Below are 15,970 nucleotides of genomic sequence, written 5' to 3'. Positions count from 1 at the left end.
ACATGCTGGACTTCTCAAAGACATACTCTCCTTCTCCCAATCTCTGCAATGGAAGCACTTCCTTGCTGCAAATTTTTTGGCAGTAAGCCACAGCCAATTATTTGACTCTTCTATTTATAAACTGTGCCAGAATGATCCCATCCCAGGAGTCCAACACAGCATCCAATCCCTGCTTAAAGCCTTTGGCCCTTCTCAGAACCTCTCCCCTGAATCCATTTCCTTCTTCACCCCTGTGACACCCCGAGCACCCACCTTTCACATGCTCTCCAAAATCCACAAACACAACAATCCTGGATGCCCCACTGTGGCTAGTTATTGTACCTCCACTGAAAGAATTTAGGCCCTCATATACCAAAACCTCCATCCAGTTACCCTTAATGTAGCCTTCCATGTCAAAGACACCAACTACTTCCTTTGCTGACCCTCCACCATCCCTACTCATGTACCTCGTGGATCACTATTTGTCACTGTTGACACCACCTCTGTACACACACATCATCCCTCATGGCCATGGTCTTGCCGCCATTAAATACTATGTTTCCCAATGTTCTCCAGGCTCCAAACCTACTACCTAATTCCTCATACACCTTACTAACTTTATCCTAACCCACAACTACTTCTTCTTTGAATGGGAGGTATATAAACAAATCCACGGCACAGCCATGGGCACCCACATGACATGCTCGTAGGCCAGCCTTTTTATGGGCCTTCAGAGGCCACCTTAGCCTTCCAAAACAACAAACCCCTAGTGTGGTTTAGGTTCTGTGATGATATCTTTATGATAAAGACTCAGGGTCAAGAAGCCCTATATTTGTTCCTTCACAACCTCATCACTTTATCTCCCATTTGTTTCATGTTGTCCATGTCAACCAGTCTGCCATCTTGGTAGATGTTAACTCCTCCTCTCTGACGGCTCCATCTGCACCTCTGTCTACATTAAACCAACCAACCATCAACAGTACATGTATTTCAAAAGCTGCCATCCCTTTCACACCAAAAAATCCCTCCCAAACAGCATGGTCACCTGTGGATGGTGTATCTGCGGTAACAAGAAGACCTTCGCTTAGTACAAGTACTATCGCCAGACCTAGTCTGCAAACAGATATCCTATGCCAATACCCCTCACACTGACAACCCTCCCACCACCCCAAGAACCAGCCACAAAGGAGTGTCCCCTTCATTACCCAGTATCGCCCTGGACTGGAACAATTGAACCATATCCTTCACCAGGGCTTTGGTTACCTACCGTCATGCCCTGAAATGAGGGAAATCCTAGCCGAGATACTTCCAACCCCTCGTATAGTGGTGTTCTGTTGCCCACCCAACCCCCACAACATCCTAGGCCATCCCTGTGCCATTCCCAATACCAACCTCTTGCCACAAAGATCATACCCCCTGTGGAAGACCCAGGTGCAAAGCCTTCTCAATTGACTCACCCAGCACTTCCTACTCCAGTCCTGTCATAGGTTTATCCCACCCCATCAGGGGCTGGGCCACTTGTGAAAGCAGCTGTGTCATTTACCAGCTCTGCTACAATCATTGCACCTCTTTTTACATTGGTATGACTACCAACAGTTGTCCGCCAGGATGAACGACCACTGCCAAACTGTGGTCAAAAGCAAAGTAGACCACCCTGTGGCACAACATGCAACGGAACATAACACACTTGATTCTCATGGCTGCTTCACTACCCAGTCCTTCAGGATCCTTCCCTCCACCACCAGCTTTTCTGAAATGTGCAGCTGGGAGTTATCCTGACAACATATTCTCTGCTCCTGTAATTATCCCAGCCCCAACCAATGGTAACATGCTACCCTACACCCTCCACCCAACAGCTTCCACCCCCTCTGCCCTATCTTCTCCTCCCCATTCTCTTCTCCCACCATGTTTACGTGCCACGCTTTGTCAATGCACCCACCCATCTTTCCCCACTCCTTTTTTCTCCACCTTTCTGCCATATGGCCTCCTGATACTGCAGCTGTTGGTATTCTGGTCCCTGCACACTTCCTCAGACAGTGTTCGCCTCCCCCATATACTACTATCCCTCCCCCTCCTGTGCCCCCCTCCAGATTGCTGATTGCATCCCTCATGATAGTTGCATTCTGGCCCGAGATGCTCGAGTTGTTGGTCATCTGTGCATGAGGTGTGCTTGTTTGTGTGTGTGTGTGTGTGTGTGTGTTTCTTTTGCTGATGAAGGCTGTGGTCAAAAGCTTTCTGTAAGTGTCTTTTAATTATGTGTGTCTGCAACTAGACCTGTCTTCTTTACGGCAAGCAGCAATCTGTCTTTTCCTATGTTGTTAATATTCCTACTAGGAGTTTCCATTGTTTGAAAAACTGAATTGTGATGTAATTGGTTCCATGTTGAAGCCCTCCTCATGAATAAATAACATGATGCCTCGAGCTGTTACATTTCATGTCATGTAATAATTTTCTTCGTCTTCATTATCTTCTTCTTATGTTGAGTCCAGCCAGCTGTGCACTGAGTAAATCAGTTAGCTGGAGGGAATTGTTCTAATGGGCATTTTTCCATTTTATTATTATTTTTTTGAAATAAAAGATCCATTATTACCAGTTCTCTCGATGGCACTGAACTCATTAACTTCTTTGTGTTTCCCAAGCATGATGGACAATAGTGTAGCGGTTTTCCGTGTCCCAGATGTACAAGTTGTATGTTTTCATTTTACCATTGGTGAAAAAGGTACTTCATCATGAAAGGCAAGTTTCTCTTCCATGTTCTATTGCTATTATGTGGCAAACTCAGAATGAATTAATTCATACCACTGGCAGTTGTAAACACTAAGATTTATGCTTTAATTGTTCTGAAAGATCTTTGTCAGTTGTGGCGTGTTGAGTTCTTCATCTGCTCTGTTTGTTAACTTCTGTAGGCTGTTCAGGGAGCTTACCCAAACATGCTCAATCACCTATTCTGTAACACCAAATATTTGTGAAACCTCATTCTTGAAAGGTCATTGAACTGTCATGACAGACTGATGCAAATGAAATTAAAGGCCAACATAATTTCTCAGTACCTTTCAGTCACTGTACTCTGCCAAAAGAGAGTCAAAACTAGTGCAATGACACAGGTCTTCAGAGTTCTATGATTTGCATGCAAACAGTCTCAATATCATCATCTTCCGTACATGAAACAGACTGTTGTCTGTTCCAAAGCCACAAATAAACAAAATAATTCCCATCTTTTTCTAGGTCTTTTGATATCTCTTTTCCCATTCAGCTTGTAGTTCAGGATCTTCTGGGGAAACAGAAATCGAAGCAGCTTTATTATATGAAAAAGATAATTACATCAGGCAACAAAGTAAAAACTGTATGGGATATAGTGAAGACAGACAGGTGGGGCCAAAAAGGAAAAGGGAAAGTGGCTCTAAAAATAAATGGGACTTTGGTAACAAGTGCATGTAGTGTTGCAAACCTCTTAAACTAGCTGGGGGTTATCAGATTCAGTGAACAGTGCGATGGAGTATCTGAGACCAGTCTTTAAAAATAACTTCAGTAATATGGAAATGTCACTCACATCTCCCAAAACAGAAGCATCCGTCATAAAATCCTTAAAATCTAAGTATTCCAGTGGGAATGATAACATATCAACAAAGTTAATTAAAGAGTGCTAATGTGAGTTGAGTTCCATCTTAAGTTATATGTGTAATCAGTCTCTTATCAGTGGAACATTTCCAGCTAAAATATGCTGAAGTTCTCACTTTACAAGGAGGGGGATAAATAGAGAACACCAAACTATCGACCAATTTCACTTTTGCTGGCTTTCTCAAAAATATTTGAAAGGTTCTGTTCAAGCATTGCATCTGACTGCAAATAATATATTGCCCAAGCCACAGTTTGGATTTCTTAATGCTTCTGATGTAGAGAAAGTTATTGAAATACGCATACATTGAGAATGTACTTAATTCATTGCCTAATAAATTAGAGGCTACTGGCATTTTCTGTGACCTGTCAGTTTGTGATATTACTATCTGTCAAAAGTCTGTGACTGTGTGACACACACCATTCTCTCAAGTAAATTAGAATATTATGTTGTCACTGACAGTGCTGCGAATTGGTTTAAGTCTTATTTAATTAACAGGAAACAAAGGGTGATGTTGCAAAATACCTGTGCAGTAAGCAATCAGTTTTCATCTGATAGGGAATTAATTACATGTGGTGTTCTTCAAGGTCCCATCTGGAGTCCATTGATTTTTCTTGTGTACATTAATGAAATCTCATCTGTTACATTGCCAGATGCTAAGTTTGTTTTGTTTGCAGATGATACAAACATTGCAGTAAGTAGCAAGTCATGTACATCTTTAGAAATAGCTGCTAATCAAATTTTCACTGACATTAATAAACACTTTAAAGCTACTTCACTGTCATTAAACATTGAAAATACCCTCTATATGCAGTTCAGAACCTGTAAGAGATTTCCTTCCAGCATGTGTATAACATATGAAGACATGCAGATCGAAGAGGTTGACAGTGTTACATTTCTGGGATTACAACTTGATAATAAATTCAGTTGGGAAGGGCATACCACAGAATTGCTTAAACACCTAAACTAGTCTGTATTTTTAGTGAGAATAATGTCAGATGTAGGAGACATAAATATAAAAAAAACTTGCACGCTTTGCTTACTTTCATTCTATTATGTCATACGCGATCATATTCTGGGGTAACTCATAAAATGAAGCAAAAGTTTTTAGCATGCAAAATTGTGTAATAAGAATCATTTGTGGTGTAAATTCAAGAACATCATGTAGAAACCTGTTCAAGGGACCTTGTAATCTAACCACTGCTTCTCAGTATATTTACTCCTTAATGAAATTTGTTACAAGTAATATATCTCTCTAACTAATAGCTCAATACATAGTATCATTACTAGGAATAAGAACAATTTACATTAAGACCTAAAATCACTTACCTTTGTCCAAAAAAGTGTCCAATATTCAGGAACACACATTTTCAATAAATTGCCAGCAACCATTCAAAACTTGGTTTCAGATAAAGCACCGTTTAAAGAGAGTTTGAAAGACTTCTTGATATGCAACTCTTTCTGCTCTATAAATGAATATTTTAAGAGAGACTGTTAGGCCAGCTTAAATAAAAATGTCTGTTAGATTTCAGTTTTGACAGCACTTTGTCACAACAGTCAAGATTTGGTATTTTGTGTATGATAAATTTATTAGTAGTGCTTAACAATATTTCATTCTGACAGCAGATTAATTCTGTAAATATTAGCTGTTCCAGTTTACTGTCATTGTAATCACCTAGTTTGACAATCTCCTGACAAATGATCAGGGTAGTAAGTATTATATTCAAATGTTTTATGCTTTTTATGGTATACTTTGTGACATGTTCCACAGCCAAGAGAATCATCTCATTTTTTGGGTCTATGGAATGAAAACTGAATCTAATATGATCTAATCTAATCTGTGGCCTGGCAGTCTCATGAGGTGCCATCTCCAGCCTCCACAGTATTTTAAATTTTTTCTTTCATATTAAAATATTTAAGTCTGTTTTAATACCTCCATTTCTAATCATGACTATTATTGCAACTCAGATTTCACTTAGGTAGGATAACACAGGGACCACCTCCACTTTAAAGAAATTCATGATGGTCTCTTTTTGCCCAAGGTTCTGCTCTTGGTACCATAGCCAGATTGGAATTTGTGTGTTTTATTTTCAATATCAGAGCAAAAATCGAAGTTTATACACGGTGTAAATAAGAGATTTGAGAGTTAGTTATCCAAAACAATTTTTTATCTGACCTGGTATTTTCCTCAAAATGCCATTATTTTCTTTTTGTCACTAGAAATTTGAAATTCTGTTTCTTGCATATTTCATTCTGCTGGTATACTGGTCTTTGGAGGCCTTTTTTAGTAATAATGATGTTATCTGCAAACAAAAGTACATTCAGGTATTCCTCATTCATTTTCTTAATTTCTTTGTTTACTTCACATTTACATTTACAAAGAATGAAGTGAATGTAAATATTACAAAAGATAGGTGATGATACACACATTTGCCTACACCTTAGTTAATAATTATTTCTTCTAATAGATTCCTACCTGTGTGTATTACAATGCATGTATTGTTGTAAGGACTTTTGACTATCTCTATTAGCTGATAATGATATTCACATTCAGACATAATCTTCCAAAGGTTATCATGGCTCACTCGCTTGAAAGCCTTCTCAGTATCAATAAAGGCCATACGGGTTTCTGTATTGAATTCTCTGGTTTTCTATAATGTTTTAAATTACAAACAAAAGATGCTACAACATGAGTTGTTCAAAGTACATCTCCTCTTGGAATATAATGTTATGAAACTTTATTAGTACAGACTCGCAAGAAAAACTTGCTTCACTACCAATAAATAAAGAGGCTAGAATATTATGTTAAAACACACACACACACACACACACACACACACAAACTGTAGCACATTAGTGAAACTACTTCAGTTATTTGTAACACCATTTGTATTAAATTATTTATTGAGATAACTCTTCTTCAGTTAAATGTATTACAATTTTATTTTTAAGGTTCTGTGAGATACACACTCATTGCACAACTTAGGCTCTTGGATGCTGGTTTCATCACAGAATGTCAAGAGCTGGAGACACAGCTGAGCATGGGTCTTGATACAAAAGAGTCAACTAGTGGAGTGAGCCATGATGTGATGGTGAAAGAAAAAATTGAAAACTATGTGGAGAATGTTTTGTCAGGTAACTAACTTCATCAACAGTTGCATAAATTATGGAGCCTCAGTCACTCTTGTCAGAATAGCACATTACCATTTGTCTTGAGTGTAAAATTCAGTTAGCTCATTCAATATAAATATGATGTTAATGTATTCAGTTACTGTATATTCTTTTCTTCTTCATACAGTTTAATGATAAGCTGTTTAGTGGATAGGCACATAAACAGTAAGTTCAAATTTGCATTATTACCAGCACATACGCTTGTGAGTATGAGTGTTGCATGATCACAGTTCATGGCTTTCTTTACTGAGAGATCATAAGGTTGAAATCTTTGACTTTGATGGACTTTATTTTCTTCATTAGACTCATAAGAACCCCTGTCTGGATTACATCAGCACACATGTATATGAAGTTTGTAGCTATGAATGATTGTATTGTGCATATAATGAATAACAGGAAATTTAATTTGCTTTGCATGTCACTCACTTAAATAGACAAATTAAATATCTGATGAACACAGTTAAAAAAAATCTGTTAAATCTTTGTCAGTTAGTTCAGTACAGCTTCTTATTACAGCTCTGTCAGTCGAAAAAATAGAAAAATTTATTGTTGCTATATGCTTTGTGATATATTACATGTAAAATAAATGTGTAATTGTTATTGCAGGTGAAAAAAAAGTAGGTAGTAAAAAGAGTAAAAATGTTGAAGCGATAAGAAATAGTTATCTTCAAGCTGTAGCGACTAATGTGAAGTCGAACAAATGCATTTCTTGTCAAGCACCAATTAGGAGGATTATTTATATCCATCGACGATTTATGACAACAGTGCAAAAGGTTGATGTTGCTCCAAAATTTGTCGCGTGAGTACTCAGCAACCCCATCTGCTTCAAATATATGCTATTGCTGAATGCTGTACGCAGTAAACTAATTCCTTAATTTAACAAACATTTTTGTTTAATATTATGTTCATGTTTAACATTTACAGGAAGGAAACTATATTCTGAAAATGCAGTTACAAGTAATAATAAGCATTTACAGTAGTATGTGATTGAAACATAGAAGCTGATAAAAAGTTTGTTTTTACTGTAGCTGATAAAGAGGGATCTTTGTTGTTGATGTAAATGATTTGTTGTTGTGGGTAGAGAGGAAGCTATTCAGATACAATTTTATGTCTTAATTAGGGACTGTTGATGAGTTACACAGAACTTTGGTCATTTGTGGAAGCACACTAACATGGTACAGGATGTCCAAGGATGAATGCCTGTATTCAGGGATGTGAATACTCATTTGAAGCAAAAAGCGTCATGTGGGCATAGGACCTATTCCGAAGGTTTTCTGAGGTAGAACATATTCAATGTATGTTTATTTTTGTGGCCAGTGGTGTGCACATATGTGTCTTACACACCCAATCTCTTTGACTTTTATTCGAGGCCAGCCTAACTCGTTGCTTTCTAATTCTTTGTTCAGAATAGTGAAACAGTGAAAATACTCAATTTTTGGCAATGTAATGTAATTGGATGGATAAAAAGTTACTCACCAGGTGGTTGCAGGAGTACACAGCATAAAGAAAAAAAGGTTTTACTTGTGCAAGCTTTTGGAGACAGTGACTCCTCCTTCTGGCAGAAGGGTTGAAGGGAAACAATAAGCGTGAATGGAAAGGAACTGGAGCAGTTTAGGGAAAGGGGTAGAGTTTGGAAAAGTCAGTTTTCAGCACATTCCAAGTTCCCATGTTTCTTCTGAACATGTAGTTCAACAACCTGTGCAGGAACAGTAACATTTTGTTGATATGAGTCAGTGTAGTCCTGCTACCAGCACACAGTGACTTCCTACATGTATCAGTGTCCCGCATACAAGTGTATGGTGATCATAATATGTGGAAAACTTGTACCTATTTCACATACAGATGCCCCACTCTTCAGATTGACAACAATGCCACAAAACTTGAATTTTTTGACCGGTGAAATAACAGTCATCATTTGCTTCCATTAATACTGTTCACTGATGAAGCCATATTCACAGGGAATGGAATCAACGACACATACTACTGTGGAAACCAATTTCCAAGTTAATTCTTCAATCAATGTTTGGTGTGACATGCTGGGTAACATGTTGATATGTCAAGACATTTTAGAAGAGTGAACAATGGGACAGAAATACTTGAATTTTTTGGAAAATTTGTTTGTTGATCACCTTAAGGATATTCCTTTGGCCATGTGGACTGCACTGTACTTCCGAGGTGAAAGAGCCTTTCTGCGTTTTGCCAGACCTGTGAGAGAACATTTCAACTGTACTCACCCTAATTCCTCAATTTGTCATGGTAGTACTTCACAGTTACCAAAGTCACCAGACCTTATGCCATTATATTTTTGCTTATGGGTTTGGATGAAGTCTGAAGTATATAAATGAAAGGTGAATATGCAAAATGACTGCTTGGTTGCGTCATGGATGTGCAGAACAACTCAGACAAGCAACACATGTTCTCTCAGGAGTGTAAAAATGCTTTGAAGTTGGCAGTGGGATATTTGAACATATGTTGTGAACCATACGACAGCTGTAATGTGATGCGTACAATAATGCCTAGAGGTGAATGTGCGAAAAATTCTTTTTTTTTTTTTTTTTTTTCTCTTCCCTCTCCCTTGCCCAATTGGTACTTCCTAGAATGTGTGTTGTAATGTTTAGTGTTATTCATGTGTATATGTGTAAGCCTGACAGTTTATTGAATAATGCAGAAAATAAATAATAGTGTCCATTAAATGTTTTGGTATAGGGCAGATGTCCATCTGAAGTTTTCTTGCTTCAGATGACCATTCCTGTCAAATCCCTGATCATAGATTATTCGTCTGGAGACACCCTGTATAAGTTTAAGGTCACAGCTCACAGGGCAACAAAAAGGTCAGAGAAGACAAGACAAAAAAGAAGTAGAAGAGGGAGAAGTATCAGGAACAAAGAGAAAGAGAAGAAACAATTCTGGAGATGGAAACTATCTGTAGTACTATCTTCTGTTGTCAACTTTCTATCCATAACGTCAGTGTAGCAATATATACAGGATGATTCCATAATAATGTTACAAACATTCAGGAATGACGGGGAGGGGCAAATGTACGAATCTGAGGTAAGGGGGCTCTGTCCCAGAAACAAGAGTTGAAAGTCATAAACGAAAATCATTCTGGTACTTGTGGTAGTGGTCCTTTTCTCCTGCAAGCTATTTGGCTTCCATATTTTAGGAGGTAGTATGGACCAAAACAAGAAAAAAATGTTAAAACTTTCTTCCCTTGCTGTTCAGTAATTCATATTTATTTATGCGTTTCAAGATTAACTCATCATTAGAACATTTATGAAGAAATGTGGATTCTTCATACACAGTACAGTGTTGTGTGAGCTAATTGTTCCAGAGTACTTTGTGTAGGGAGAATTCATCCTTTGTGACTTCATGACACACTTTAAAAAAATCTAGTAAATGTGGGCTCAAAAAAACTGCATACCTCAAGAGTTATGAGCGCTTGTTCAGTGGAAGCAAACAGAAACATAGGTGAAACAGTGCAAGGTATGTCCATACTGCTTGAACCGAAAATATGGAAAGCAAAGAATTTACGGTGGAGGAGATCACTGTCAGAGATATCAGAAAAAGTTTTGCATCAACTTTAGACTGTTGTTTCTGAACCTAGGTCCCTTCTTACCTCAAATTGATATTTTAACGCCTCTCTCTCTCTCTCTCTCTCTCTCTCTCTCTCTCTCTCTCTGTGTGTGTGTGTGTGTGTGTGTGTGTGTGTGTGTGTGTTTTTCTCCCCTTCCTAAGCCTTCTGACTAGTCTGATGTGGCCCGCCTCGATTTCCTCTCCTATGCCAATCTCTTCATCTCAGAGTAGCACTTGCAATCTACATCCTCCATTATTTCCTGGATGTATTCCAATCTCTGTCTTTTTCTACAATTTTTACCCTGTGTGGATTCCTCTAGTACCATGGAAGTTGTTTCCTGATGTCTTAAATAATGTCCTGACATCCTGTCCCTTCTTCTTGTCTGTGTTTTCCATACATTCCTTTCCTCACTCATTCTGCGGAGAACCACCTCAGCCAGCTGTTGTGGCCGAGTGGTTCTAGGCACTTCAGTCTGGAACCGCATGACCGCTACGGTCGCAGATTCGAATCCTGCCTCGGGCATGGCTGTGTGTGATGTCCTTAGGTTAGTTAGGTTTAAGTAGTTCTAAGTTCTAGGGGCCTGATGACCTCAGATGTTAAGTCCCATAGTGCTCAGAGCCATTTGAACCACCTCATTCCTTACCTTATCAGTCCACCTAATTTGCAACACTGTTCTGTTGCATCACATCTCAAATGCTTCGACTCCCTTCTTTTGCAGTTTTCCCACAGTCCATGTTTCACTACCATACAGTGCTGTGCTCCAGACACATTCTCAGAAATTTATTCTTCAAATTAAGGTCTGTTTTTGATACTTATAAACATCTCTTGGCCAGAAATGCCCTTTTGCCAGTGCTATTCTCCTTTTTATGACCTCCTTGCTCCATCTGTCATGGATTATTTTGTTGCCTAGGTAGCAGAAGTCCATAACTTCGTCTACTTCATGATCACCAATCCTGATGTTTAGTTCCTCATTGTTCACAATTCTGTTACTTATCATTACTTTCGTCGTTCTTCGGTTTACTTTCAGTCAATATTTTGTACTCATTAGACTGTTCGTTCCATTAAGCAAATCCTGTAATTCACCTCACTCACTGAGGACAGCAATGTCATCACCAGATCTTATCATTGATATCCTTTCACATTGAATTTTAATTCCAATCTTGAACCTTCCTTTATTTCTGTGACTGATACTTCAATGTATAGATTGAACAGTAGGGAGCAAAAGACTACAACCCTGTCTTACACCCTTTTTATACGAATACTTTGTGTACTTACTATTCACTCTTGGTTCTTGTACATATTGTTTATTACCCATCTTTACCTATAGCTTACTCCTATTTTTCTCAGAATTTCGAACATCTTGTACCATTTACATTGTCAAATACTGTTTGCAGGTCAACAAATCCTGTGAATGTGTCTTGATTTTTCTTTTGTCTTGCTTCCATGATCAACTGCAACGTCAGAATTGTCTCTCTGGAGCCTTTATTTTTCCTAAAGCCAATCCTGTCTTAATCTAACAAATCCTCATTATCTTTTCCAGTCTTCTGTGTATTATTCTTGTCAGAATCTTGGATGCATGCGCTGTTAAGCTGATTGTGCATCAATTCTCACACGTGACGGCTCTTGCTATCTTCAGAAGCTCAGATGGTATATTGCCAGATTCATACATTCTAAACAATGTGAATAGTTGTTTTGTAGCCACTTCCCCCAATGATTTTAGGAATTCTGGTGGAATTTTATCTATCCCATCTGCCCTAATTGGTTTTAAGTCTTCCAGACCTCTTTTAAATTCTGATTCTAATACTGGATCTCCTCTCTCTTGTATATTGACTCCTGTTTCTTCTTCCACTACATCATTGGACAAGTCTTCTAGTCTTTCTCCTACAGTGGCATTCCAATCCATGACTATTAGATTTTCATCTCCTTTTACATACTGAATTAGCTGTTCAATATACTCATATACTTTCATTCTCTCTTCATCTTCAGCTTGCAACATTGGCACATATACCTGAAGTATTGTTGTTGGTGTTTGTTTCCTGTTGATTCTGATGAGAACAACCCTATCACTGAACTGTTCACAGTAACATACTCTCTGCCCTACCTTCCTATTCATAATGAATCCTACTCCTGTTATACCATTTTCTGCTACTGTTGATACTACCATGTACTCATCGGACCAGAAATCCTTGTCATCTTTCCATTTCACTTCACTGACCTCCACTATTTGTAAATTGAGCTTTAGCATTTCCCTTTTCATATTTTCTACCTTCTCTATCACATTCAGACTTCTGACATTCCATCCCCCAATTCGTAGAATGTTATCGTTTCATTGGTTGTTGAATATTTTTCTCACGGTGACCTCCCCCATGGCAGTCCCCTCCCGGAGATTCGAGTGGGGGACTGTTCTGGAATCTTTTGCCAGTGGAGATATCATCATGGCACTTTTTCAATTAAAGGCCACATTCCCTGTGGATACACCTTGTGTGTCTTCAATGCGGTGGTTTCCGTTACCCTCTGTGTTCTTATGCCATTGATCATTGATGATTCTTCCACCTTTAAGGGCATTTTCCCTCCCCAAGAGCAAGAGGGTGCCCGAACGTCTGTCCACTCCTCCACCCTCTTTGACAATGCTGTTGACTGAATGAGGAATGACTTCTTCTGTCAGCCATCTTCGGCCGCTGCTGCTGCTGCTGCTGATTTTAATTCAAAATCTAAGCGGAGGTAGCCTTTGAACCCAGGACCGAGGACATTTTTATTGCTAATCAAAGACGCTACTCCTAGACCTCTGTCATCCCTGAAAGTTGTCATCACTGAAAGCTTGAAACACTTAAATCTTCATCCTGTTCTCAGCAGGTGCACTCTCGAGCTTTGTGAATGATCTTTAGAGGAGCATATAATTCATGCTAACTTCTGCGTAAATGGAAAGAGCACAGCCACTATTACATTGCTACCACACATTTTCAGAGGAATTAATTTTTCATGAAATGAGATTTTTCCCAATTGAGCTGGAACATTAGTTTAGGTACTGGACTTTTAGTTTTATAGGTTAAAAGTCATACTCTGCCATCCAGATTTAAGTTTTCCATTACCAAAATTCCACTGCTTGTATGGCTTCTTTGAAATGGAAAAATGCAGACTTCCTTTCCCGTCCTTGGCTAGTCAGAGTTGCATCTTTGAAGACATCACTTTTGATGAAACATTTTCACATTGTGTGAATTTGGCTGTGCATATAGAATAAAATACCTGTTATTCAATGAGTATTCCATATAGTTGATTGTTATACCAGTAACTGAGTTATGAACACGTAGTATATAGACATTATCATATTAAAACTTGTAAATTAATGTAAAAATTATATAAATGTATTCATTAGGCAAAGCAAATTTAAACATTTGTCATTCTATTAAATATCATGAGGAAAGTCTTTCTTTGTATTGGAGGAATAAAAAAATCTACTCACCATGTGGAGGCAGGATAACACACATATAGAAGGTATTACAGTTTGCAAGCTTTTAGAGCCAGTGGCTAGCAGTAGGGTTGATTAATCTTACTTGTATTTTCAAAAGTTGGTTATTTTTGTTGATATATTTCTTTGTATTGTGTACTAGCTACTTCACATAAGTGCTATTTTTCGTACTAATTCTCTTAGCACAAGTACATCCAGTTATGATGTATTTGTTTACTATTAAAATAAAATTTTATTCATTAACCATAGCAACATGTCAAAAAAAGTACAGATTTCATTAACTGTTTTTTACTTTTGTCAGCACCACACTTTTTAAGGAGATGCTTATTTGTAAGTAGGATCTAGATCCTGAAAATACTTTTTAAGGCTATATCAACAAAATTATGAAAACAGACTGTGTACACCCGGGGGCAACCGGGAAAAATGCGTTATTTTTTTCGTCCGGGAAAAAAACAAGGAATTCTTTATAGTTATGTGAATTTTACTTTTCTTTCCAGTTAAATTTTGACTGGTAAGAACTGATACTCTAACAAAGAATTTCACTTTAGCCTGCTATTGCAGAATACAAGGTGTGATTGGAAAGTTTCAAGAATGGGCTTGTAATTGTACAATGGCGGCACTTACATGCTACTGTGATGCATCTCCTTCAAAATAGCCCCCTTCTGACTGAACACACTGACTCCAATGGAGTTTACACTTTTGGAAACATTCCTGGAATTTTTTTTCCTGAAGTGTATTAAGAACGCTCTCTTTATTTGCCTGGATGTACCCAGTCAAGTCAAATAATCAAATTGACTGAACTGCATAGAAATATAAATTAAGTTCATCAACCAACTCCCTAATTGTAAGTCTACGATCAGGGTGGACTAAGTCGCGAACTTTCACAACATTTTCATTCGTTTTTGAGGTGGAAGGATGGCCAAACCGTGGTTCACCTTCAGATGATTCGCGGCCATTTTTAAATCTGTTGAACCAGACAAAAACATATGACTGGCTCATACAATTATCTCGAAAAGCTGTTTTTAATAGTTTGCAAATCTCAGAAGCTGATTTCCCAGTTTTAAAACAAAATTTCACGCAAACTCGTTGCTCCGTTTTTACGTCCATTTTCATGCAGACAGAATCCGGCCACAAGCCCTAACAGACCTCGCACTCGATCAGCTGCCACAATGAACTGAATGAAGGAAACGCCATTTCCTGTCAGGGCATTCAAGGATAAGACAATGACTCACTCCCCAACCTCCGTGTACCTGCCTGCCAAACCAGTAAGCAGTAGCGGATCCATTCTTAAAACTTCCCAATCACACCTGGTAATACTGAGCAATAAATCAGAAATGAGAGGATAACACCAAAATAAGACTTCAGTTGCAAACAAAAGTCACCATTTACTGTCGACAGCAGTGTGTGTCGAAGGCTTTAGGATGAAGACTGTGCAATGCTTTGTAACAACAAACTGATTTTGACAAGTGTGATGTCACAACTGTTTACATTTCTAACAGGTTGGCGGAAAATATTGTGAACGGTAGTTTAAGAAGCGTTACTTTAAAAGTAAATTTCCTTTTACTCCACATTAATTATGTTATGTATGAGAGTGTGTGATGAATTCCTTAAATAACGGAGCATTTGACTGTCATTCAAAACTTAACACTTTGAATACCAGTCTCTTAGAAAAATTGTGGGCCAAAAGACCAGCCACTTATGCTGTTATTTCAAATTTCACTGGCACATTTGTGTTTGATGTATCTTAAAAGAGTAATACACACTAAAAAAAGACCAGCTTCAAGGTTACTTTTGTGTATTTATTTTAATTCTCCCATAGATTAAAACTAATGCAATAATGATGGCAGACAGTATAATTATCCTTAAAAATAAGTGTGAGGTAAGTTCTTGAGCAATTTCACATGTAATTGGCTTTTCTGTGGGGAAGTTGAAGTGCTCAATGGATCATGTATTATGGCCAGGTAACTCGCAAAATGTTCTGTACACAGCAGTGAAATTTATAATTGTGCTTGTCAGAAATATTCAGCTGCTGCAATGTATGCTTGCTCTTAGGATCCAGCCTAATCAGACCCTTGGGAAAAAAAGAAAAAAACATTTTGCCGGCCAGTATCATATCTGAAAGCTTATGTCTACATCTACATGGTTACTCTGCAATTCGCACTTA

General features: G+C 38.1%; 1 protein-coding gene across 1 annotated transcript in view; it reads left to right on the top strand.

The window, feature by feature from the left end:
* Positions 1-15,970, top strand: part of LOC126412913 (DNA-directed RNA polymerase I subunit RPA1) — a 298,986-nt gene that overhangs the window by 30,810 nt on the left and 252,206 nt on the right. The window contains exons 4-5 of the mRNA XM_050082804.1: positions 6,548-6,730; positions 7,373-7,565. Coding sequence (XP_049938761.1) covers positions 6,548-6,730; positions 7,373-7,565 — 376 coding nt within the window. The remainder of the gene's footprint in view (positions 1-6,547; positions 6,731-7,372; positions 7,566-15,970) is intronic.

Source organism: Schistocerca serialis, chromosome 1, assembly GCF_023864345.2.
Source record: "Schistocerca serialis cubense isolate TAMUIC-IGC-003099 chromosome 1, iqSchSeri2.2, whole genome shotgun sequence".
Taxonomy (NCBI): domain Eukaryota; kingdom Metazoa; phylum Arthropoda; class Insecta; order Orthoptera; family Acrididae; genus Schistocerca; species Schistocerca serialis.
The sequence above is the reverse complement of the archived record's forward strand: the minus strand, read 5'-3'. Positions and strand labels throughout refer to the sequence as shown.